The 25,817-nt window shown below is 41.4% G+C and overlaps 3 protein-coding genes across 4 annotated transcripts; 2 read left to right on the forward strand and 1 right to left on the reverse strand.

Moving 5' to 3' along the window:
• On the forward strand, positions 3,981 to 8,550 carry LOC110431641 (translocase of chloroplast 34, chloroplastic-like). The gene is made up of 8 exons (XM_021450858.1): positions 3,981 to 4,172; positions 4,275 to 4,391; positions 4,911 to 5,018; positions 5,108 to 5,232; positions 6,127 to 6,391; positions 7,758 to 7,826; positions 7,906 to 8,067; positions 8,146 to 8,550. The coding sequence occupies exons 2-8, from the start codon at positions 4,293 to 4,295 to the stop codon at positions 8,296 to 8,298; spliced, it is 981 nt and encodes a 326-aa protein (XP_021306533.1). The 5' UTR covers positions 3,981 to 4,172; positions 4,275 to 4,292; the 3' UTR covers positions 8,299 to 8,550.
• On the reverse strand, positions 9,105 to 12,188 carry LOC8056823. The gene has a single exon (XM_002468150.2). It carries the CDS (start codon positions 11,914 to 11,916, stop codon positions 9,289 to 9,291), a length of 2,628 nt encoding a protein of 875 aa, XP_002468195.1. The 5' UTR covers positions 11,917 to 12,188; the 3' UTR covers positions 9,105 to 9,288.
• On the forward strand, positions 15,212 to 25,800 carry LOC110431154 (bZIP transcription factor 16-like). 2 transcript variants are annotated; one of them, XM_021449869.1, is made up of 15 exons: positions 15,212 to 15,504; positions 20,019 to 20,150; positions 20,331 to 20,480; positions 20,552 to 20,611; positions 20,697 to 20,801; positions 21,071 to 21,154; positions 21,251 to 21,310; positions 21,521 to 21,690; positions 21,765 to 21,816; positions 22,400 to 22,442; positions 22,588 to 22,844; positions 22,937 to 23,014; positions 24,238 to 24,363; positions 25,231 to 25,319; positions 25,404 to 25,800. In XM_021449869.1, the coding sequence occupies exons 3-14, from the start codon at positions 20,424 to 20,426 to the stop codon at positions 25,285 to 25,287; spliced, it is 1,149 nt and encodes a 382-aa protein (XP_021305544.1). In that variant the 5' UTR covers positions 15,212 to 15,504; positions 20,019 to 20,150; positions 20,331 to 20,423; the 3' UTR covers positions 25,288 to 25,319; positions 25,404 to 25,800. The 2 variants fall into 2 exon arrangements, with proteins under 2 accessions (XP_021305544.1, XP_021305547.1); XM_021449872.1 differs by having other exon boundaries at positions 20,352 to 20,480; positions 25,404 to 25,785.

A 25,817-nucleotide genomic window follows, 5' to 3' on the forward strand; every position in this document is an offset into this window, starting at 1 on the left:
CACCGTGGAGGGTGGGACGGAGTTCCTAGAGCTAGAGGTGGATTCTATTATACGAATTTGGTCGGTGTTACTCGTCTTGGCAAAGGCAACGACCGTAAAAGTTGCTATCTTAGAGGCAAGTGGTGCCTATAGATTTAGCGAAAAAATGGAGGCAAAGGGTGGAGTAGACATCTTGAGATTACTTGACGATGAGTGTGGAGGGGTAGTAGCTATCAAGTCTCATTGTAGCTAGAGATGACGCTACGATGTTGAAGAGGTGAGTGGAGCATGGCAAAGTTCAGTTAAGACTTAAGATCAAGGTATCAAATAGGGTGACATGACGTCAGTTAGGTCAGGTGGGGTAAAATAGGTGAGGTTAAGATAGTATAATGAGATTTTGGACATCTGATCGAGATACAAATTGAAGGACTGCAAACATGATAGAGTTGGGATTGGTAAATCATTCAATAGGTGTATCGACAAAGCCGTGTCTCATCTTGAATCCACTCTATTTGATCACTACCAAGCAAACGATTCAATTAGGAACATATATAATTGGTAATTGTGAAAAGTTCTTTGAAACATATACTTAGAAGTTCTTAAAAATATGTATGAAAATGATATAATTCATGTGCATCTGTACTAAGACATAATTCATTTGATCTTGTCTTATGTTATGTGTGTTTGACATGACTTCTCCTTCATGTGCTTCTTTTAGAGGAGCCAGATTGTAGTCATTCGATCTTCTCTTTTGTAGCTCTTTCTTTGTCTCTTCCAACCTTCCACTTAAGCCGCTTCTGAACTTGAAACTGAACTTGTGCCAAATAGACCCTACATATGCACATGAATTTTATTATTTTCATATAAATTTCTAGAAAACAATTTTGCATTCCAACTTTTGCAAGAATGTATACATCTATTGATATTAATATTTATGTGTTTCCTTTCAAACAAAGAAATTAAGCTTATTGTTTCAAGGGAGCATTGTGTCGAATGAGTCATTTGCACCGAATATTTTTTTAGTTCCACCTCACATCCTAGGTTCCTAACAACTCTGCTTATGAGAGTAGCAAAAGAAAGAAAATGCACTTGTACTGTCAACATAACTTACAACCTATACGTCATATTAAACTTTGACCATGAATTTGAAAAGAAGTGTAGTTAGATCGATCAGCACCTAATTAAATTTGATATGAACTGTCAAGTGTACTATACTACTATATTTTTTTTGCAAAACATTTTATATTGCGACTTCGTCACAACAACGTCTAGAAAATTGCCAGAATCCGGCAGTGTTTGGTCTCTCGACATCCCGCAGAGGGCAGAATGGCCTGGAAGTTGGAATATTATGCAGCCACGCTAGTCCAACGTATCCGCCTAGATGAACGAACAGTTGTCACCGTTGAAAACCAGATGAGTTCAAGCTTGGACGCAGTGGTAAAACGTGACCAAGCTGACCATGCACCGACCGAGCTTGACCAGACCAGTCCGCACGCCGGCCCCATGCATCCAGAGCCGGGCCCGGGCCCGGCCGGCGACGACTCGGCCAGCGCACGTATCCGGCGGCTTTGTCCGTAGTCTAGCAGCTAGCACTCCGTGTGATGGTTTCGTAGTTCTGTAGCATGGCAGTTTTGTACGTACTAGCGACTAACGACTTCCACTGTTCCATTCGGACTTCCACGCCGCAAATGTATCACATGCAAAATTGGAAACTATTGGCGCCAGTGTCACTGCCAGTCGCCCTTGGCGCACGAGCAACCGGATCGCTACCTGGCTGTGGCTGGTTTCCAGAAGCGAATATAATCACATGGAAACCTTTGATTTGTTGTCTTGTTTTGTTAGTATATAGATAGAGATCTTTGACTCTTTGTGTATTTGTCTTGAGGCAATACATTCTGTCAGAGAGTAGTTATACAATAATTCCAAGAAAACGGTAAACCAGTGGGTTTTCCAAGTGGCTAGAAGATAGAAAATAATTTTGCATTTGGAATTCTAGATTATTTTCAAATCACCCTAGCCACTTTTATACCTTCTTTTATCTCTTTACAAATTTGCATTGGGAACTCTTGTCTTTACTCGTTATTCTTCCCCACACTCTTCCACCTTCGGATTGGCTAATTGATATGTGTGAGTGCAGAAAGATTGGGAGTGTTGAGGTAAAGAAATTGGAGATCAGTTTATCAAATCTAGCTTGCGAAAAAAAATCAAGATTGGGAGTGGAATTTGGGAGCTCTTAGAGGTGATGCTCTTACTAGCTACTTCGACCATTCCTTCCAAATTATATCTCACTTTTGAGTTTATTATAAGACGAATTTGTCTAACTTTGACAAACTTTATCAAAAAGGGCATCACAATAACAAAAATATGTTATGGTAGTTGATTATTTGAAGTTGTAGTACCAATTTTCTAAAAGCCCCCTCCATCCCTTTATTAATTGTCATTCTTATTTCTCAAAAGTCAACTTAACTTGACGAAATAAATATGCATAATATAATATTAATACTTATAGTGCATAGTTAGTATCATTAGATATATCATTGAATTTATTTTTATAATAAACTTTTTTAGAGATAGAAATATTGTTAATATTTTCTATAAATCTAATTAATCTTTTTTTACCAGCACGAATACCGTAAGTCCGTAACAACAGTTAAAAAGGGATAGAGGGAGTATTTATAATATAGAACAAAGCTAAAGTGCATTATAAGAGCATCTCCAAGAGCTTGGCTAAAATTAGTAGCCAAATTCTAATGTTTAGCCATTTTGTAAAATAGACAACTTCTTAAAAAAGAAGAGGTCCACAACAGCCTTGCTATCAGATAGCCAGTGTCAGTGGTTGACTATATATGGCCAACGAAAATCAAGGAATAGCAAACTTTCTATTTTACAAAACCAAATAGCACATCTGTTGGAGCCTATTTTTCTACTATACAAGTTCTAAAAAGCCTTTATAATAAGAATAGCAAAGCTGTTGGAGTTGCTCTAATTCAGTAGAACAAGTTTGGTAGAACCATATGCCACTACTAGAGAAGTGGACATTAGTCCCACGCCCCAGCACCTCACTAATAGTTATTCCCTTCATCTTTTTTACATATCATATTAACTTGGTTCTAATCAAACATTTATATTTTTATCATCGATTTTTTTTTTAAAAAAATATGGTTTCATAAGATACTATATATATTTTTAGATTCACTATGAGGAATACGTTTATAACATATAATTCATATGTATAAAAGCATAACAATTTTATGAAATAAATAAATAGACAAAGATTTTAATTTTTGACTTAAACAAAGCTAATGTGACATGTAGAAAATAGAGGGAGTAGTTGAAATTTAGCATTGATGGTAATATCCTACGTGTTCAATGGCTACAAGGACAAAATAGTCATTATTTTAAATATATACAAGAAAGAGTTGTCTCCTTTTAAAAATTTGATGACTTCTAAAATTATGCAATGCTCAGGCACTATAAGTTTTGAATTCATCGACTATCTATATGACTATATCTCTTGTAAAGCTAACTCTCAGTATAAGTCTATCACAACATGCAAGTCGTCCACAACATTTCTTGCTAACTATGCACAACATGTCCCACTAATAGCATGTCATTCCACTAACTTCAAACCTCTTAACGCAAGCTATCCATGCCATCTTCATTTAATTTCATTTTATTTTTTTTGCAATCATAGCATGTGCAGGGTATCTTCTAGTTTTTATAAAAATGTTTTTTGAGGGGATTTTATAAAATGTCAGAAAAGGAGTATATATAGATTAAATAATTTATGCCAAAGTAGAGCCTTTACAAACGTTAGATGGCACCCCAAGGCCTGTAAGCTCACTTTTATAGCAACCAAGGCACAGGCCCATAAGTTTCCAAAAAAAAAAAGGCACAGGCCCATAAGTAGGCCATATCGTTTAGCACGGTACAGCCCACAGAGAAAATAAATGAAAAAGGAAAAAGGGAAAAAGCAAAAGAAACAGGGAGTCCCCCGTCCCCAAGAGCCAAGAGGCCAAGCAAGACCCGACCCCAACATCCATCTCATCGACACCCCCTCCGCCTCCGCTCTCCTTATCCCTTCCCTTCGCATAAACCCCCGCCGCCGTGACCCCGCCCGCCCGCTCGCCGCCTTCCCCTCGCAGCGACCCGGCCCTCGCTCTAGGTTTTAACTGCCGGCCCCGCGTCTCCAGGTAAGCATCTACGCCTCACCCGCCGCGCGCACACTCCGCTCCGTCCAGGCAAAATTGGTTTTTTTTGTCTCTGATTTTGTGGAACGCGCGTCCTTGTGGCAGGTAAAGGGAAGGGAGAGGATGGCGTCGCCGATACCGCGCGAATGGGCCGGTCTGCAGCAGTTTCCGGCGGCCACCCAGACCAAGCTGCACGAGCTCCTCGGCAAACTCAAGGAGGAGGTACTCCACTACGCGTCTATGCAACGTTCTATGCCTGAATCAGTTATTACCTCCGGTCTAAAATAGATGTCATCTGAAAATGTGTGCCATGGAAAGTCCAATCATTATTATGCATGTAGTTATTTTTCTTATCGCATGAAAATGAATGACATCGAACTCTAAAGTACTGCAACCGCAATGTCATTACAATTTGGTAATTTGTACTATTGTGAGTTATGGCTCTGTAGAGTTTAGGAGCTGTCTCTGGTAGAGCTTTTATCACGCATGCTAGGTCTGCAATTAGAGTCGCTGACCTAGCTGTGCAATGTCTAAATGTTATCATGTAAACTGCTACCTCCAGAAAATTGATTTCAATAAAGCAGGGCCAAAGATGTCATTGGTCTACCATATTGTCCTAGATGGCAATTGAATTGGGCTAGAGGTAGTATATTAGTCAAGGATAGTCGTGCTTTCTGGTTGGTTATGTTTCTTTAAGAATTGGTGGTCAATGAGTATTCTGCTTGTGTTTGTGATGTGAAGGATGTGAGCACATTAACAATTCTGGTGATGGGGAAAGGTGGAGTGGGGAAGTCATCCACTGTTAACTCCATCGTCGGGGAGAGGGTCACCACTGTCAGCGCTTTCCAGGTTTTGCTTCACCATGTTCTAAGTTTCTGGTTCGACTCCTGCCACAGGAACTTATGTGTGGTTCTGTTGTTGGATGTTGTACTGTGCAGTCTGAGGGTCTGAGACCAACGATGTGCTCGCGCACAAGGGCAGGGTTCACCTTGAACATTATCGACACTCCTGGGCTCATTGAAGGTGGATACATTAATGAGCAGGCTGTTGACATCATTAAGAGGTATGCACATTTCAACATGTTGAGTCATATCCATACATTCCTGAAAGTGGTGCAATTTGTTACAGATTTTATAGCATGTAATATAGGGCTTTATGTGGCACTGTGCCCTGACAAAGGATTGCCGTTCTGGACCTGGAAGAATTGTTTCATACTATCTGGTTGCTTCAGTTGGATATATAGTGGATTTAGCAAGGTCTTTGGGTAGCACATTTAGAAAACATTGTTTTCACATGAAATACTACATGACAGATCCTTGAATGCTATAAAAAATGTGTGCGCTGGAATATCTGCTTGTGACATGCATATCCTTACTATTACTCTCTACAACCATGACACAGCGCTATGATCTACTATTAATGTTCCTGTCCCTAATAGTCTAGTGAAACACTCCATAACCTTGACTGCATTTTATAAGTTAAACTATATTGCTAGTTCTGCAAGCGAACAGACCTCTTGCAATTTGAAGAGCTTAAACAAGAGATAATTTAAAAAATGTGCAGATATTTGGGTTAGGGACTTTATATGCAGAGTGGCTGTGTTATCTTGAATGATGTAGTCCATATGCAGCCCTAACAGCATTAATTTCTCTTTATTTATATATTTACCAAAACCTCAGAAAAAATAACTGTTTTTTGGCAAAGAAATCACCAAGCATCTTAAAGTGTGGAATTGGGGCATGTCGGTGTTCTGTTGAAGTTGTGTTCCAATCCGAGGATAGTTGATTAAACTAACCTACTGAAATGTTTGTGGTTTGCTGGTCTCACCTACATTTACCCTTGGATCCAAATGCAATTGAGACATTGTGTTACAAGTGCAAATGAGTGAAATAGCAACTCCTGAAGCCCCTTTTAAATTAATATACATGTATCTTACATGTTATCAATTATATTGCAGATTTCTTCTAGGCAAGACTATCGATGTTCTCCTGTACGTGGATCGCTTGGATGCGTATAGAATGGATACACTGGATGAACAGGTCATAAGAGCCATCACCAATTCATTTGGAAAAGATATTTGGCGAAGATCATTGGTTGTGTTGACCCATGCTCAACTCTCACCACCTGATGGAATCGACTATAATGATTTCTTTACAAGAAGATCAGAGGCACTTTTGCGATACATCCGCTCGGGGGCAGGAATCAACAAACGAGAATATGGGGTAATGCATGTTTTCATTTATCGTATAACTATTTCCATCATGCTCTATGGAATACCCATGCATCAATTAGGAGCTGCAGTGAGTGTTTGACCTTCCTCAGCCACTGATCATTTTCTGCCATTTTTTACCTCCTGTGGAGATGCCTTTTTGGACTTCTGATCTTGGTTTCACTTCCCTAATATGAGTGCTAGAAACCACATTAGCTTCTAAATGATGGTCATATGCAGATGTATTTATTAATTTATGCCATTAACCTTGCACGGTCATCATTTTCAGTGTCAGATTACCTTGCTAGTTAGTCTCCATTGGAGACTAACTAGCAAGGTACTCCATGCAACTGGTAGCTGAACCTTGCACAGGCATCATTTGCAGTTTTCGCTAGTTCATTTGGTATACGCCAGTCTAGATATATTTGAGGTTTACATTGGTAGAGGTCTTGTTAGTCTTATTCAATGCCATTATTTTTTCTTCATCTATTTAGTTTGCTAACGTTTTACACAGTTTTCAAAAAAGCACTACCAGGAGGTCACTGCAGTGTACTGAGCGAGAGGGTACCACAGCGCCTTATAAGCGGTATCCTAGGTGGCTGTTGGTTCTCTGTGACTCTGCTGCCGCTGGCGCCTGACCCCTTCATCTCAGCCGCCTCCTGACCCCTTCATCTCACCTGCCTCCTGACCCCTGCACCCCTCCCAGCGGCTCATGAGTGCTCCCTTCTCCTTCTATGGACCATCATATGGAGCCTGTTGTCTTATCATGTTGTATCGATCTTCTGAAACTACATGACCTGTTGGCATATCATAGGTCATCCACTATGTTACAAAATGCCTAAGCTCTGGGTAAAGGGCACCGCTCACTTAGTGCCTTTTATGTGTGTTAGATTTTGTTGGTAGTTTCCAACTGGCAACAGGATGTGTGTATATGGTCATTTAGCATGTACACAAACAACGTTGAATTTTGCTTTTCATTCTTGAATCATCAGCAATTCAGCAAAATGTATTTGCTCTATAATTTGCATTTTTTTGTTCCACTCTTATCCTTGTATCGGCGTATCCTTTCGATAATATGTGTTTTCAATAATTCCTTAGTTAGCTATGCTCGTCCACGTGTTTCATCCTCAATTATTAGACTATGTGAAAATTATTGGAAGCAACTTTGGCTAAATGACTGTATCATGTTAGTTGCTTTTCTCTACCTGCTGATTTGTTTTATGACATGCTCTTTCAAAATTATGTTTCCATGGACAACAGGAAATTTGGATTTTTCAGTACATCACAGATCTCTTTGTGCACAAGCAGACATGCCGAATTCATTTCATTTTTGCTTTTTAAGCTAGTTTTAATGGAATATCTACATTTTGCTTTTTTAGGATTTCCCCCTGCCAATAGCATTAGTGGAGAACAGTGGAAGGTGCAAGGCTAATGAACATGGGGAGAAGGTTTGTCTGTTTTTGACCTAGCATTTCTCTGTTCTCGTGACTTAATGGTTAATAGATGATGATATTTCACTGTTAACAGATACTTCCAGATGGAACTCCGTGGGTTCCAAACCTGATGAAAGAAATTACTGTTGTCATCTCAAACGGGAGCAAGTCCATTCATGTTGATCAGAAGTTAATTGATGGTCCAAACCCTAACAATCGCTGGAAGATGTTCATACCACTTATCCTTGCTGTGGAGGTGAACTGCCTTACATAATACTCTTTTCACTGACATCAAACAGAACTCTACACTCATATCTTCTGTACTCTTTTCCAGTACTTCTTGGTAGTAAAAGGAATCCGGAGGGCGATCCATGCAGATATCGCAAACGGGAAGGTGGATGACTGGGAGCAGCGTTACCGGGACTTGGTGGGAAGCAGGGACCCCGTAGAGCAGAAAGGTTCTACCTCCCGGAACCGCAAAGCCTAAGTTGGTGTACCAGAAAGGATTTTATTCATGTTGTGACCCACTCGATCTGCTGTTCCTTTTCCTAATTCTGTGTTGGGGGCTTTATAGAGTTCGCTGGTACTACTTGAAAAAGACTGCTCGTGTTGTAGTTGATAAAAATATGTTTTCCATTTTATGATGCTTGGCCCTCTTCGCAATTTTGAAGATGTTATCGAATACCTGCTATTTTATTGTCTTTAATCTTATATGGCATGGAAACATCAAGTGTGTAAATGCCCCTCAAACGTCGGTTGATGGTTTATTATGAAGTATTACTGTATCTGGGCTTGGTTATCTAACGTGCCTAGGAATCTAAGGATGATATTTTTCCAAGCAGCAGTAACTTCTATTTTCATGCAAGAAACCTTGGCTCTTGTGGCAGTCTGGCGTAAGTAGCTTCGTTCTGGGCCTGAAAGCACGGCGTGCCTGTTAAGACTGAAACATTGGCTTCACTGCTTCAGTGACAATATTAGCTTCATTAAGGGCCAAAAAAACAGTGTGCCTGTAAAAGATTCCAACGAGTCCATAAAATCCTACAAAGTCACCAGGGTACACATTTCCAAATTTGTAAAACAAAAAGGATGACGGTCCTTCCAAATCTGAAAAGAAAGGGTTGCTACTCCCTGTTTTTCCAATATATAATTTTAGGCAAGCTAATTTGCTCATTTTAGTTAGCGTATTTGCTCATTTTAGGCAATGAACTAATTAGCTTATCTTAACGTTGCATATTTCAAAAAGGAGGGAGTATACATTCATGAACAGTATGACAGCAACACAAAAGCAGTACATAGAAGAACACAGCATTTCTTCTATTCAACAGCAGGTTATGTGTATGTACATCACACAAAAGCACCTGAGTGTAGATTTTTGGTCTGCTCTTACCCTCCAAAAAACGAAACAAAACAAAAATGGCAACCAGCCATATGTGTAAACCTACAAGCCCTGTTGAAACTGAATGAAGCATGGTCGGGCTTATTGCTTTGGCTTTGGTATTTTATGCAAGCTACAAAAATCTTGGTATGGCTTGAAATTGTTTTGCCATGTTACAAATTGTTTTCTCAAGCATTTGTACACCTTTTCCTCGGCAGGCTGAATTTCCATGGCTGGGGTATCAAAATCCATCCTCACTGGGCTGAAATCGAACAAAGAAGTTGCAGCTTGTTCGGGTGAATCGGGAACTTTGGCTTTTCCGCAAACAAATGTTGTGAAGATCTTATCCTCATATAGTGTTGAAGACGTATGCAGATCATCTTGGTTTTGATCTCCTTTCTCCTCCTTTCTGGTACTTCTATCCATACTGAACCTATGTTCAATCTGAGGTTCATAACTAAAATAGGGCTTTTCTTCATTCAGTTCTTGTGTACCAGGCCATCCATTACCATTGTCAGTGTCAGCAATGGATATTACAGGCTCAAAGGCTTCAAAAACTTCTCTACATCGATCATTTATGGAATCAGTTTCAATAGGTACTCCTTCAGAACAGCTTTCTGCATCCTTGCTTTTCTCTTCCAGCGCAAGCAGAACATGTATGGGTAGTACTGGACCAACAAGGGCATTTGGAGAGACTACTTTGCTAGTCAGATTGTAACTTATGCTTGAAGGTTCTGCCAACAGGAAAGGTCTAAGTTTAGTGTTCGTCAAACAGGTAGGAACATCTAAATATTCACACAAGGTTTTCTCTGTGCTGCATGCTAGCATGTCCTTGTATTTGGAGAAGGTGACATGCAGGATGTCTGATGGCAGGCCATTCAATATTCTCTGACAAGAAATTTCAAAAATGTTCATGGGAATACTAACATTGCATAAAAAATCTGAAACTGGTTGAGGCAATGAACTAGAGTTATCTTTTGCATATTCCGACACAGCTTCACTAACAATAATTTGGCCCATCTCTTTATTGATACTAGAACCATGCTTTACCAATGCATTGCACAGATTGCCTTCAAGATACTCAGATAGGAAATGCAACTTCATGAAACGATATGTGAAGGAGAAATTTTCATACGGAGTGTCAGGAAATATAGCTAAATTACTAGCCCTGGCTGTATGTTGTGATTCATCACATGGGATATCATCATGTGAATCAGCCGATACATGGTACCTTTGCATTTCTAATTTCCCCAATGCTGTCAAGCAGACCAAAGCAAAGCCAGTAAATGATGTCTCGGAAACTGAGAGGTCATTTGGAAGCACATAGTAGCCAATAATTGAGTTCTTATTCCGTTGTGAAGCATATCCATGTCTTGAAACAGGCATTGAGAATACATCTTTCATCACTCCATTGCTGCAGCTGCAGTGACGACCTGTCAGTGAAAACCGTGAAGGAAGATCCCAAGCATACAGGTGAGAGTTCTCTGGACAGCCTTGGTCTTTAGGTCCATAACAGAAAACACTGAACTCCCCTGTCCTGAACGAACAAACCAAAATAGCAAAACCGGAATTTGATGCCCACTCATGCTCCTTGGAAGGCCTCAATTCAGAAAGTCGAAACATAGCAACATTACTAGGACTCTCAAGCTCATGCTGCCACGCCAACACAGGCGTCAATGGCTGTCTCACATCAAGGAGAATCAAGAATCGCTGTGTCACCACTGTGAAATGGAAATGATCAAACCCAGCCCTACAGAATGCAAGATACTGATCTGCCTCAGCAAAAGGGTCAGTTTCAAAAAGTCCTGGCATCCCAACTCTTGCCAAAACCTTGTATTGACCACGGTCCCCAAATCTCAAGTCAATCAAAAGAATGGATTTAGAACTCGCAACGATTATCATCCATGGTTGTGACCCATAGTCACAGCTCAGCCATTCCCCAGTGTCATCCTTGCTGCCAACATCAATTTTTATCTTGCCACCTTGTCGTGTGTCCAGATTGAACCAGCACAACTCCCCACTCTCCAGCAACACAGCACATTCGGATGGCAAATGCCTGCTCCAACAAGCATGCACAATTACAGAGTCAAGCCGCTGCTTGGCAACAGGTACTAAGGCGGAAGTCCTCGAACCCCGTGACTCAACCCTGAACCAATTCAGGGAGTACATTGTCACAGCAAGCAGGAACCCCTCAGGGCTGTCTCCCAGCTGCCACGGCCATGACGACTCCTTAGCAGTGGTAGCAAGCTGCTGGATGCGGTGGCCCGGGTGCATGAACCCGTCCCTCTGAACGACCGGCGAGAGGGGCGTGGAACCAGTGACAGTGGTGGCATCCAGAGTAACAAAGGCAACATGCTCCGCATTCTCGCCGTAGGGGAAAAAGAGAATGAGGGAACCAGAGAGGCGGAGGACGGCGAGCAGATTGGAAGGCGGAGAGGAGGGCGGAGACGGTTGGGGGAGGAGTGTCTCAGCGAGAGAGTCGAGGTCAGAGCGCGGGAGGAAGGAGGTGCCTCGGACAAACGAGCGGAGGAGGCGGTTCAGGCCACGGGTGGAGGAGCGCAGCAACGGGATGGGGTAGGGAAGGGAGAGCAGCGGGGTGCGCGGCGGGAGAGGGGAGAAGTGGAGGGGGCCGCGGGAGGAAGCGGCGGCGGCAGGCAGCGGGTCAGCGGACGGCGCAGCGAAGACGGCACAAACCGGGAAGACGGAGCGCCAGTCCTCGGAGAAGTTCATGGACGGCGGGGGTAGGGCGAGCGGCGCCGGCCAGCACGGGGCGGAGTGAATCGGTGGCGCAGCTGGCACGGGAACCAATCGGGTGGAGAGCGGCGGCTGCCACGCGCTGGAACGGAAGGTGGAGGACGGGGCCGTCCGTGGGAAGGGTTTTAGAGGGGGGGATCGCGGTAGCCGGCGTCTCGGCGGAGAGCTTTTGGCGTTCCGTTTTTTCCTGTGATGATGGTGTGGCAGCGGTGGGCGGCGGCGCGGGCGGGTTGGAACTGGGTACAGGTTTGAGGAAGCCCAACAATCGTTGTGAGGAGGTCTGCTTGGTTTGCTGAGCATAGGTTTCGTGACCGTATTCGTATTTTTAAAACGAAAAATTTTATTCTCATAAAACTTTCTTTACTTATTAAATTTTTATCATCTCTTTTTATTAATATGGTGTCACATTAGCATCTTTGATAGAGATTCTAAAGCACAGAGGATCAGTAATAGCAAAGCAGATAGCAATACGATGCGCTGTGGGAGTATGGGAGAAACCATGTCAAGTTAGATGCGGGCGATGGCTTGCGATGCGATAAGGTAGGGACTAGGGAGAGAAAAAATAAATAAAGAGAAAAAAGGTGAGTAAAAAAGTTCATCAGAAAAAATAAGTTGTTTAGTCCAACTGTCAAAAAAAAGTTTTAGCTCCTAAGATGATTCTACTTCACACGTGAAGCTACAATTAAATCTATTTTGACTGGAGTCGGAGCTCTACCAAACTAGGAGGATTTTCCACGCGTTACCATGGGTATGAAGAATAAATATAAATAGGTTATAGTATTAGTCACTAAGAATCGAGAGATGTATATACATGTGAATAAATGATGTAGTTTGCTAATGTGAATAGTTTGAATAAAAATATAATAGCATGTGTTAGTTGGATGTATTAGTGGATGCTGATGTTGACACTTTGCATGATGAGATAGTTGAATGCGCTATGTGTTAGTGGGATGTTCTAGTGGATGCTGATGTGGGCACTTTGCATGGCAAGAGAAATAGCTAGTAAGATTTATCTTTATAAGAGATATAGATGAGCCCTAAGAGACCGACATGCTGACTTCATGCTATACAAAACGTTCGACACAAACTTTAAAGTTGTAGACCTCATACAATACTATTAACAAATCTAGGGTACAAAAGGTGGATTTTAAAAGTACTCGAACTTAGAGGGAGAGTTTGATGAAATCTACCCATTCAAATGACAAGGCTACCATGCATCGCACAATTAGCGGAACAATCAGGTGGTTTAGTGTAAGTTATAATGATTTAGACCTCATATAGCACAATTAGCATGTTTTGGTACCAAGATATATATTAAGAGTTTGAGAACCATTGATGAAATTTACTCTAAACTTGTATCTTTCTTCTATAACCACATCTCCAAAACGCCCACCATGTATATGTTTGTAATCTAATAAGTATCGACGATCTGTGACTTGGTTTCTTATGATAGAACCTATACCTACTATCCAGGTTCAAGTTCTCGACTTAGCACATTTATTTACAAATTTTGGATTTAACGATGTTATGCTTGTAGTGGTAGGCGATATCCCCAACGACAGCGAGGCGCTTGTGGCGGCTTTGGGCGTGTTTGGAACTGCACGTGGGTGGTCATGCCAGGTAGCCAGGCCAAAACCAGTCAGAGGCAGGCCAAAAGGGTGCGAGCCGACATGTTTGGTTCACAACACTAAATTCAGGGTGGCCCAATTGAGATTTTGTTTGTTTCACAACATGCAGCTCGGCCCAAGGCCAACTGCCATCAGCTGCCACAAAAGATGCGCCCCCAAATCTCTATGGAGGAGCGCAAGCGAGCCAAGCTCCACAAAAACGGTGGGGGGAGGTCGTTTCGTCCCTGGGGACAGGCCTAAGGGTGCTTTTGAGCACCGTGCTGCCTAGGCTGGGAAGCGGCCTATGGACATCAAACGTCGGGAGCACGGGGCACCCCCTAGGTCTCGTAGCAAACATGCCCTTCATGAATTCGAGATCTGTCGATTCAATCCTTCAAAGGTGCTCATAGGGATAGTCCTTCAAAAGTGTTCATAGAGGTAGGATTTATGAATATGTGTTCGTATAGATAAGTGTGCGTGCGTGTTGTGAGCGTCTACATTGTAGTGTGTACTTTAAAAAAAACACAGACAAACTTTAATAAGGATGTAGCATGCCATCTTGTTACCTTATTTCTTTATTTAATATTGGCTAATGCGTCTTGAAATTTCATATTATTTGATATACTCATAAGACATATAGTTTCTTTTCTTACAAACAAGATCTATGTTTACACCGCACTGTTGATATTATTAACAAATTCACATTGGCTGCAAGGTAGATGACATGTCAAAATTCACATTACTGCAAATAGATTATAAAAGGTGATAACAATAAAAAAAATGGCAAAAATCCACTTGGTGACTTACGAGCTAGGGTTTTCAAATACCGACAAACAATCACTATTTAACACTTATAAGTTGTGTGTTTTAAAATGGCCCTTTGGTAATTTGACCAACCGCTCATTGTTGCCTTGTAGTTCTAAGGGTGATTTACCTTATTTGAATAAGCTTTCCGAAGAGTTTGCTTATCATGTTTAACATGTAGTCTAACTTCCTTGAGTTTAGATGCCATGGTCCTCTATATTTATCCTACTCAATAGTGTGGAACATATAATATCTTTATGGCATGCATGATAAATTAGATGAGACCGAATGCTATATAATACGGAGTATTCATATTCGATCAATGAGTATACGAAGGATTTAAAATGGCATAAGGCTTATCGGTGTTAGACCTCCTTTGGACAAGGTTTATTGCTAGAAGTAATAATAAATTATAGCACACATATAACTGTGAAGATAAACGTGAAATTCATATCAACCACATTCTCATATTAAGAGATAGAACTAAAAGAATTATTAATTTATAAAAGAAATCCACCCACAAATTGAGTTTTTGAACTCTTAAAATCTAGACTCTTTTCTATAAGAAACAAGGTCTTAGACTTTAAGGAAACATATGTTGTTGGGTATTTGAAAACCCTTATGGCTTTATCAGTTTTTAAAATTTTTATATATATATGGATTGGCTTTGCAACATGATTGAGTCTTTTGTGATGAATATCATATAGTTTTATATGATAGAAGTGTTTAATGTCTAGAGCTAATAGGACTAGAGAAATAAATATCTCTATAAATCTTCAAGTTGGTCGTAATAAAAGCTTTTCCTTAAAATAAGGTCTCAAAGTAGGGCGCTATTTGCTGTCCGATTGTAGGAAAATAAAGGAAAAATAGGAAAACCATGCTCTGTCTCTGCCTCCGGTGTCTGTTCGATCCGGCGTTGTGATTGGGGGGAGTAGGGAGTGCTTACACCATTTCCTCTCCATTCACATCAGCTCTCGACGCCTGCGCCCCCAATTCCCAAATTCTGCGCCGCCTCCGCCCCAACCCTGCTCGTCGACTCCTCTCTGCCGAACACGCCGGAGGAATCCTTCTCCGAGACTCGTCTTCCTCCTCTCTGCCGGGCTGGCGTGGAGTGGAGATCCATCACCACGTAGATTGGTCTCTTCTTCTGCTGGTAAGTAATCCTAGCTTTGCTTGGACGCAGTGGCGGATCTAGGATAGGGACAAGCGGGGGCTAAATAAGGCACTGCCGGCCGCAGGCCGCCTGGCGCTGGCACGGAGGCGCCAGAGGCCGGAGGGGGAGCGCGGAGGCGGAACGGCCAGCCGCGGACGCTGGACGACGGACGCGGGGGCCGGAGGTCGCGAGCTCGGGTCGGGGGCGCGCCTGCGCAGTCGCTCGTGGAGGGCGCGGACGCACGGAATCTCGTCGCGAGTGCCCGCTTTGCCATCGCGAGTGCCCAAAGTTCTTAGGATCCCTAAGCTCCAGCCCCTGCCCAGCCCAAGGTGGCTTTAATTATGTCTGAGAAATGAGAACTTTACTAAACTTACAATTTTCCTGTTTCCAAATAGATGGTAACATAGAGTGCCTATAATCAAACATTTTAAACCAGTTGTCAGTACGCACAATGGACTGAAGTATTTAGATCATGTCAGTTTAGCCAACATACTGCTAAGGAAGATATTGGTCCAGGTTGCGTTCCATTGGAATCCATGCTTATAATATAAATTGTACTTATTTACAAAAATAACAATACTTTTAAAGTAAACAAATGCCTCCACCTCCTGCCTGGAACCGAGGCAGGTTATGAGCTAAGGGCTCCTATGCTCCTGCCAAGAAGAAATGCCTCCAGTCTTGTTGGCATACTGATATATATAGCTGATAGACGAATAAGTAACTCAAATATATATCTACTTGCTGTCGGTTTAAGCAGGGGTTCGGGTTTTTCTCTCTCTGAGGCTTCTTAATCATAATAACGCCTTGGGGGAGGCTGTTCCCCAGGGTTGAGGTTTGTCTCTTTAAGCCATGAGGTATTATTTCTTGTCATCTCATGAGAGATGTCATGCATTCACTCCTTATGGAACTCTTTTTGTCCAAGACAGGCCTTCCTTATTCATGTACTGTGGTATGTGCATGGCACCTGTCTGGTCACTAAACAGATCAACCTTGTCTTGCAGAGTTGAATTGTTCTTTCAGATAGTCATTGTGGATCCTATAACATTATGAGATGAATATGTATTATTTTATATGCTTTAAAAACAATTTATTATAAATATAAGATAAAAAATTTGTTGCTGCACCCTTATTAGACAAGAAAGACATCTCATGCAGAAGAACTTGCAACTCCGCAGTTGATTTCCATACATGAATATGAATATCTAGAATTAGCATTTATAAGTGAAAGGGAAAAGGTGTGACTTTTAGAAGAAGACAAATTATATGCATTGGCTAGAATGGATAAAATCAAATTGGAATCAAGATAACTTTGAATTTTAAGGCAATGTACAACTAGGATCGTGATACCTCTCTGCTCAGAACTTGACAGGGCTCTGTAGAGTCATAGGGTTCTGAGATTTGACCTGAGATTTAAATACCTTGTATGCAAGCACCATAAATGTTCCCCTTGCCCTGGTTGGATCATGCGTACAGTATTTTGTTTTCCTTTTGGGCTATAGAATAATAGAAGTCAGCAGCAAAAGCATCATTGGGTGTGCTAATGATAAACACTATATTATAAACATAGCTTGCTTGGTGTGCTAGATATGTAAATTGTTGGCTAGAATAACCTTTGACTGTACCTGTATTTCCATGCCATGTATTGGAAATTTGAAATGAAGTAGGAGTCTGGTTAATATTTTACCAAAATGTCTGATTACTTATGCTCTTAAAGTTCAATATGGTGATGGTCGTGATATACCCCCGCATTCCAGACTTATGCTTTTAAAGTTCAAATGCATCAGACTTAGACATTCATGTTGGTTCCTTGTGTAACACCCTGTCAGTATACAAGCTAACGATCACATAACAATAAAAGTGATATGCTTATTATGCTGCTATATAATTGGATCCTTGTGGTCCATATATGCATATGTTTCATGAACCCAGACCCCCCCCCCCCCCCCCGGGCCCCCGCTGTAAGGTAGTTGCACAGAACCAATGTTTTCTGATCGGCTTATCGTTTCTAATCGGTCTGGCACCGATCAGGACGATCGGGACGATTAATCGATGATCAAGACGATTAATCGACTCCTGAATCCTGATCGATCTAATTGTCCATATCGTCCAGCATATAGCAGGACCATATAAGTATATATCATATATGTATGGTATATATACCATATACTATATATTTATGTAGTACATGTCAAGCATCAAGACTATATTTCTAGTTAGTTGGCTACTTACCTGTGAGATCTTCTGGTGTCATGCGAAGCATGGCACTAACTGACTTGGTATTGGTGTTCTTTTGAGTTGCTGCTTTAGTATGACCCGCAACCACAAAGGGAGTGATGACAGCTTGAGCTATTTTCTTCTTTGCTTGTGATTGTGCTTGCTTCAGTCTTGTCCCAGAACTTGGTACTTTTGCTGGTTCAACTTCAGTAACTTCATCCTCTTCATTTCCTTCTTGTTCTTGTTCACCATCTCCAGAAAGTGCCACAATTGTATTCCTTGTATTCTTCTTCAAGTAAACAATCATCTCTCACTGGACTATTAGAGGTGGTTTTGGGCACTTCACTGCATCCCCATAACCCCCAGCAAGGTGCATCTTGAACCGACCTATTCCTGCAGGCACTACCTTCTTGCAGTTGCAGCAGAAGGGCCAAGGGGGAGGAAGAAGCAAGCTGCAGGGAAGAGGGAGGAGGAAGCAGCAAGCAACAGCAAGCAGCATCGGGCTGCTTGGATTGGAGCTGGAAGGGGGAGGAAGAAGCAGGCAGCAGGGAAGAGGGAGGAGGAAGCAGCAAGCAAGCAGCACGAGCAGGAGCAGCAGCTCAGTAGCTGACGACTGGAGTGGGAGTGAGGACTGAGAAGAGAGTGGGGGTGAAGTTATAAGGGAAACCCTAATGGGCCTGACCCAATCAAATATAGCCCAGGCCAAAAGCAGCCCATCTTCTAGTTCAACTCTGATCGGTCAGGAGGCCTGATCAGACGATTAATCGGACGATCAGGTTTCTGATCGTTCTAATCGAATCGGAGGCCCTAATCGAGTGCTACAAACCGATAAGGACGATTAATCGCGATTAATCGGACGATCAGAAAACACTGCACAGAACAATACAAATTCATTTCCTTCATTTTTCGAGCAAAAGCCATTAATACATTGTACGCTCTTCCTTTCCTTTTTTTTGCTCTAGATAGCTAGTAATAATAAATAAGTAAATCGTGCGTCGTTCAAGACTGCTTGCAGACTCCACTGGTTCCTTTACCAAGCAAATAGAACACCACCCCCCTCCTTTGTGGGTGGGTAACTGAATATGTTCTTTGTTTCTCTTGATAGTTTCACTTTGTTTCTTGGCCACTGGGAACTTTGATGTACTTCTGAATCCCTATGTTTCAGTGATGATGTAAAGTCATCTTCCTCCTAGAGTAGTTGTTTCGACATGTTTGCCTGCCAAATAATGTTTCTTACACTATAAACTATAGTTGATTTATTTTAAGTTCTCAAAAAAATACAACTGGAGATGAAATTATCGTGAAAAGGAACGTGAGACCTTTACGGATTTGTTTTTCTTGCTACAACTAGATGGAGTTTTAATTTCTTTACCCAGTGCCTTGCATGGCTGCACACCCGTGACACAAAACATGGATACACCCATAGCAATTAAGCATGATGGTATCTTGACGGAGCAAACAAAGCTTTTCCTTTCAATGTTGGAACACATATGGAGGGTAAATCAAAATGATTGTTATTGTTTTCTCGACTTTCCTCTAGTTCAATACATTGAAAGAAAAGGTCCCTTGTTTCCATTTCCCAGATGTTAGCTTCCAAAAATTTAGCGTCTAAATATACTTGCAGAATAGCTAGCAACAAGCAAATGAGCAAATGAGCAAATGAACAATGGTGTGCGGGATGGTTTCAACACCTTGGTCGTTTTAGGGGCATGGACCCTGTGGAAAGCAAGGAATGACATGGTATTCAATGGGATCATCCCTAGAGTGGACAGAATATTTATTCTGGTGCATGAAGAATCTGAACTCTGGATACTGGCTGGTGCGAAAGGTCTTGGCGCCTTGGTCGCTTCTAGGCCCCCCATCCTATAGTTGGGAGTTGGTTTAGCAGGCCGTAACTTACATGTCTTTGGCGCAAATGTAAAAATGTAAAAGTATAGCCCGGTGACCACGGGCAAGTGATGTAGGCGTGTGTGGGTATGCGTTGTACGCTGTGTATGACTATTTTGTCCTAACTCTCCTTCTCTTAATGCAATGATATGCAATCCTCCTGCATATTCGAGAAAAAAAGCTACCGGTGTATTTGTCAAGTCACATTTGATGGAATTAGGTGAACTATTAATCATAAAAAAGGCTACCATAGGTCTTTCCCTTTTGCCCATTATATCTGGTTATCTGTCTCCTAAACCATTATTGTGTTCTTAATGGTTGAGTACACGCTTCTCTTATAAAGGTTTGAAAATTTAGGATCTATCATTTTGTTATGGTTAGACACTGAATCTGTCATTCACTTTTTCCCGCAGGTTAGGCACTGAATCTGCCCTTCAATGCCTTCACAGGCTCTATCCCTGAAGAAGTTGCAGTTTAAGAAGCTATTGCCACGTTTTTGTTGAAGGAACAATTTTTTGGGTCATCCAGATTGGACACGGAACATGGTGAGTGTTTGATCCTTCATATTCTCAGTGTCATGTGTTCTCCAGTTTGTGATTCATCACTATTTTTCAATCATTACTCAAAGAAATTGCAAATTTGAGAACCTTGGGGAGTTGGGGTTCTAATTAACTGAATCTTTTTGATGGAGTTTGTTTTTGTTGCTTATGTTCATCGACCTTAAGATGTTGCATTTTGCTTCAAAGTGAAAGCTCTGTCCTTTTGGGACAAGAGAATAAAGGCAAAAGGAACATAAGGATAGAGGAGAGAAATAAACAATGGGAAAGGGAGATGTGGCTACTAGGTCCAAATCTCAAAAATCGTCAGCAATACAGGTTTGTATGGTTAATCTGGGAACTATAAGAGTAACTATTGGCACCCTCTTACCTTATCTTTCTTATTTCAGAATGAGCAGAGTACACCTACTAACCCCCCCACAGCATATCCTGATTGGTCTCAGTTCCAGGTGTGTAAAATGGAATTGTGCTGTATTGCTTTTCTTTTATTGATCTAGTAGATTTATTCGTGTAACTGTTAATATAAATCTGTAGGCATACTATAATGCTCCTGGGACAGCTCCCGTGACCCCACCGGCTTTTTTTCATTCATCTGTAGCTCCAAGCCCTCAGGGACACCCATATATGTGGGGTCCACAGGTACATTCTCTCTGTTCAACCATTTTGCAAGAATAAGTCTAGTAGGTAGTGTAAGTCTGCAATCATGAGGTTTAGTGAGTAGATGTTAGGATGAATCTGTCTTTTAACTGTAGTACAAGGTACGAGATTGGCAGATTTTTTAACATGTTGTTCATAGGGTTTGCTAGCCATTTATTTATTTTAAGGATACTATCAGCTACCGCAACCACTGTAGCTCTGGAGATAATCAGTCATCTAACATTTGATTATTTATTATTTAATTGGTATAGATGATGCCTCCTTATGGGACACCACCACCATATGCAGCAATGTATGCACAAGGCACACCATATCAGCAGGCACCGATGCCACCGGTAATGTACCTCATTTTACTTGAGAGCATGTTCTTATATTGTGTTAATGCTTGGTTGATATAGTAATGAACTAAAATGTCCTTGTTTTTGGTTCAGGGTTCACACCCATACAGCCCTTATCCTATGCAGTCACCAAATGGGACAGTTCAAACTCCAGTAAGTTAATGGACCCCTTATATTTGATCTATTTATTGTTGCGGAATGGATGCAGTCATGCAGAATTTCATCCATTCCTTTCTAAAGCTTTCCATCCTAACTGTTCTCTGTCATTTATACTTAGGAATTCATTTGTTAGAGTCCTGTTTATGTCATCTGTTTCCTCAAAGCAGATAAGATTTTTGTTTTTTTATTGGGTTATGTTGTTAGACATCTGGTGCTGGCGGTACAGAGACAAATAAATCGAATAAAAATAAGCGGAAGACTCCCCTGAAAAGATCAAAAGGAAGCTTAGGTAGTCTGGATGTTGTTGCAGTAAAAAACAACAAGTCACCGGCAAAGCCTCAAGCTTCTTCCTCCAATGAAGGTTCTTCACAAAGGTAATTTTATTACTACCTTTTTTTTTGGTGATATACTAACAGATAAATTATTGAATCCACTATCTATGATACAGTGAGAGTGGAAGCGGGAGTTCTTCTGAAGGAAGCAGTACAAATTCAAAAAGTGTATGTCATTCTGTTATATTGCTTAACATTTGACTTCATAATGCTATTAGTACAAATTCCAAAGCAGTATGTTACTGTTTCGCTCTCCTCCCCATTATGGAAAGCCTAGTTTGTGGGAGTAATTTCTGCTCTAATCTTGAAATCATCTGCGCAGCATCTGCAGTATGCAGATCGAGTGCATGAGAGGTGCAATTTGGTACAGTTTGCTACTGGTTCTGTCTGTGTACATGGTATTTTAAGAGGATGCTGAGTAATGAGTATCTAGTTCATTTTTCAAAACAAATTCTAAAGAACTAGCCTTGTATTAAGTTTCATTAATTGCCCAGGTACCATATGTTGCATGAGATACTTTACCATTTGCAAATTAAGTCTTCTGTTTCATATTTCTTTTCTTTGGTTATATTATAGTGACTTACAAGGTAGATGTATCTATGTTATCCTCACTTCCAACATGGTTTACCTGCTCATGGACAAACTAGAAGGATGCATCCTACCCTACTGCATTTTGTTCCTTTGTATGTTGGATATGGTCATCATCATGCTAATTCATACTTACTGGCATAAACAAATAATTTGCTTGCAGAGTTCAAGGGCGAAGGATGGTTCTGAGCAAGGTCAGGGTAATGGTAAGACTTGAAGCTTTATATATAGATATAACTTATGACCAACTACTTTTAGCCCCATGTGGGAATAGGTACTGAGAAACAAATCTGTATTTTTATTTAGCATAAAACATTAGATACAATAGTTATGTTCCTTCTTTTCCACCAGATGCTAGGAGTAAAGGTACTCAAAGCTCTGCAGTTGAGCCCACACAACCATCTTCTGGGCCTGTTGTGCTTAACCCTATGATGCCATTTTGGCCTGTTCCCCCTCCTATGGCTGGCCCAGCAACTACTCTGAATATGGGAGTGGATTACTGGGGTACTCCTGCTTCTGTACCCATGCATGGTAAAGTTATTGCAGCACCGACATCAGCTCCTTCATCAAATTCACGTGATATTGTTCTCAGTGATCCGGCTATACAGGTCTGTCACTGTGCAGGATTTGATTCTCCTTGTCTTTATTTTGTTCTGATACCTACCTTGCATTTCTTAGCGTTATTTTCTTATTAACATAGGATGAGAGAGAAATGAAGAGACAAAAACGGAAGCAATCAAATAGGGAATCAGCTCGGCGCTCAAGATTGCGCAAGCAGGTGTTTAATGTCTGCAGTGTTTTTAATAAGAATCATTGGATGTTATAATTTATCCTATACCTTGTGAATAGTTTGCATTTCTGCTAACTGCTTATTTAGGAGTGACCATCTTGTTACTGATGGGAGTTATGGGTGTGGGGTCAATTTGGTAGCAGCATCAACCAGTCAAGACACTTATGCTAACTGCTAAGTCAGTTTAGAATTGGTTTAAGATAAGATTTGTAAGGAAGATAAGGTCAATTGGTTAGTTTGTTAAGTGTGTTAGCATCTTGTGTTAGGGGCTGGATATAAAGCATAGGCACACTACCAATTGAAATCAAGCAAGAACAACAAAAAAGAAGCTACCATAGCCTCCAGAGCGAGGTTGAGTGGTTGACTAGCTGGTTCTTCCTGTTATCCCATCTATACCTAGTCAATCTGTATCATGGTTCATGGATCTAGTTGAAAACAGTAGGGTAAGTTAAGCGAGGATTGGAGGAGGATAACTTTTGCCAACATGAAACATTAGTCAGCTTTTACCTATTCTCTTGTATATAAGGTCATAAAGTCTATTGGATCATGACATTATGCAGTTGCAGAATTCTGCGCAATATGAACTCAACATATGTATATATATAACTCTAACCACAGTATACTAGGATCTGGTTGTACCTACTTAAAATGACTGCAGTAGATGATGAGAATAATCGCTAAATATGCATAACCATGTGGACCATGCATGTCTTCCTGTGCATGTTCCTAGAGTCAAGAATAAAGATGGTGCTACTGTAGTGATGAGTTATCGTTCATGGATGACAACCAACATTTCAACGGAACAATACAACTAGTTGAGGACTAATATGTCAGCAGTTTTTTTTCTTAGAAGATGATGGTTGAACCAGGATCATAGAAAGCAGATAGCATCCAAGGATGCTATCTGCTTTCTATGATCCTGGTTCAACCATCATCTTCTAAGAAAAAAAACTGCTGACATATTAGTCCTCAACTAGTTGTATTGCATAAGGCTAAAGAAAACAATTGAGGCACATTGTGAAAACAGCTGCATATTTGTTTCCAAGCTCATGCATATAGCTGATAGCAAAACCCACAGATTTTATTTATTTATTTATTTCCTAGCTGTGACACCTATAAGGGTAGATGCTGCCACGTTTGTTCATATACTTTAGTGTCCTTTGCTTCATGCAAGCCTTTGATGTATTCTATATTTTTATGGCATACTACAGGCTGAATGGGAGGAAGTAGCCAATCGTGCAGATTTGCTAAAGCAGGAAAATAGTTCGCTTAAAGAAGAATTGAAACAACTTCAGGAGAAGTGTGATAGCTTGACCTCAGAAAATACATCTCTACACGTAAGCTTCCTCTTTTGTTTTTGACCTCAGAAAATACATCTTTACATGTAAGAGGGATTGGAGCAGAGAGAAAGGAAGGTGAGTGCTAGTCGATGGGAGCTGCTGCTGCTACTGCTAGTGGTTGTCGATTGAAGGAGAAGCTGGTTGCTTGGATTTATTGATCGAGAAGGAAAATAGAGGAGCAGTGCAATAGCAGTAGCAGCAGGTTTGAGCTGATGTCCACGCAGCCAAGCTGCAGCACCACAGCCACCAACCAACTGCCATGGCTGGAGCTGGGCATGAGCGGCCATGCCGCCTCCACTTTGGACTACTACATCCCGGTGCTGAACAAGATCAAGTGGTCCGTTTGGCGATGACACAGGCCACCTTGGCAGGGGTGGCATTCGGCGATGGCTGCGCACAATGGCTAGCGCTCGTCATGGGGGCAGTGCTCAAGGAGGTGAGGTTGACGCTCGAAGGGGATGAGGTCAGCGCTCAGTTGGGGCGGTGCTCGGGCATGTGCAGCGCTCTGAGAGAAAGATGGGGAATGGCTGGAGATAAGGGATGAGCAGGTGGGCCCAATCTGAGTCAGCAATTTAGCATGCTGACTGTCCAGCTCCAGCGTGGCGGTCAAAACCAGTGAAACCAGCATTAAAGGGGCGCGGTGGCCAAATATGTCTGGTTTACCCAAATGAATGGCTAAAGATTTCTGGTTTTCGAGTTCAGTGACCGAAACCAAACTCTGCGATTTAAAATGGCAGAAAATGGACGTCTCCCTTTTTTTAATGCCAGTAGTTGGGAGCTGTATGCACACCTTTTTGGAATTTTAGATTTGATATTGCCTCTTGACTTTGAGAAACTTATGTGGGGCATTCCTAATTCTTGCAGGAGAAGCTTAAAGTGCTTGAGGATGAGAAATCAAATGGAAATTGGTGCAAGGATTAAAGGCTGAAACTTCTCTCTTTCTGACTGCTGATGTAAGGAACAATTTACTTGAGAGCTACCATTAGGTTTACAGAATACCAACTCTGATTGCTGCTGTAATGTTCTCGATTTTTCAGATAATTTGGTGGTAACCTGATAGGACGACAACTAAGGAGGTATTCATGTACGGTATTAGATTTTTGTTCGAGGGGTAAAATTGTATCATAGGAATTGACATGGTTGATGGCTACGATTCTTCTTCCAGTTGCCTCGGCTGCTGTGCTCTGTGTTGTTTTTCTTCCTCTTTGTGCTAGATCCTACAGAAGTACAACTATGTAGAAACCCCCCAGGTGTTGTTTGAAGCGTGGGGATTAGCGAATGGTATAGCTGTTGTAGAGCTGCTCATTGAGCTTCTTGAGAGAAACTGAAGCGTGTTAAAGCCATATTTGATTTATGATTCAGACGGACTAATTTTACGGATAGTACTGTAGTAATGAATACACGGATTTCACTCAATCACATTGACTGTTTGCATCCTTGTATGGGGGAGT

Source organism: Sorghum bicolor, chromosome 1 (genome assembly GCF_000003195.3).
Source record: "Sorghum bicolor cultivar BTx623 chromosome 1, Sorghum_bicolor_NCBIv3, whole genome shotgun sequence".
NCBI classification, from domain to species: Eukaryota; Viridiplantae; Streptophyta; class Magnoliopsida; order Poales; family Poaceae; genus Sorghum; species Sorghum bicolor.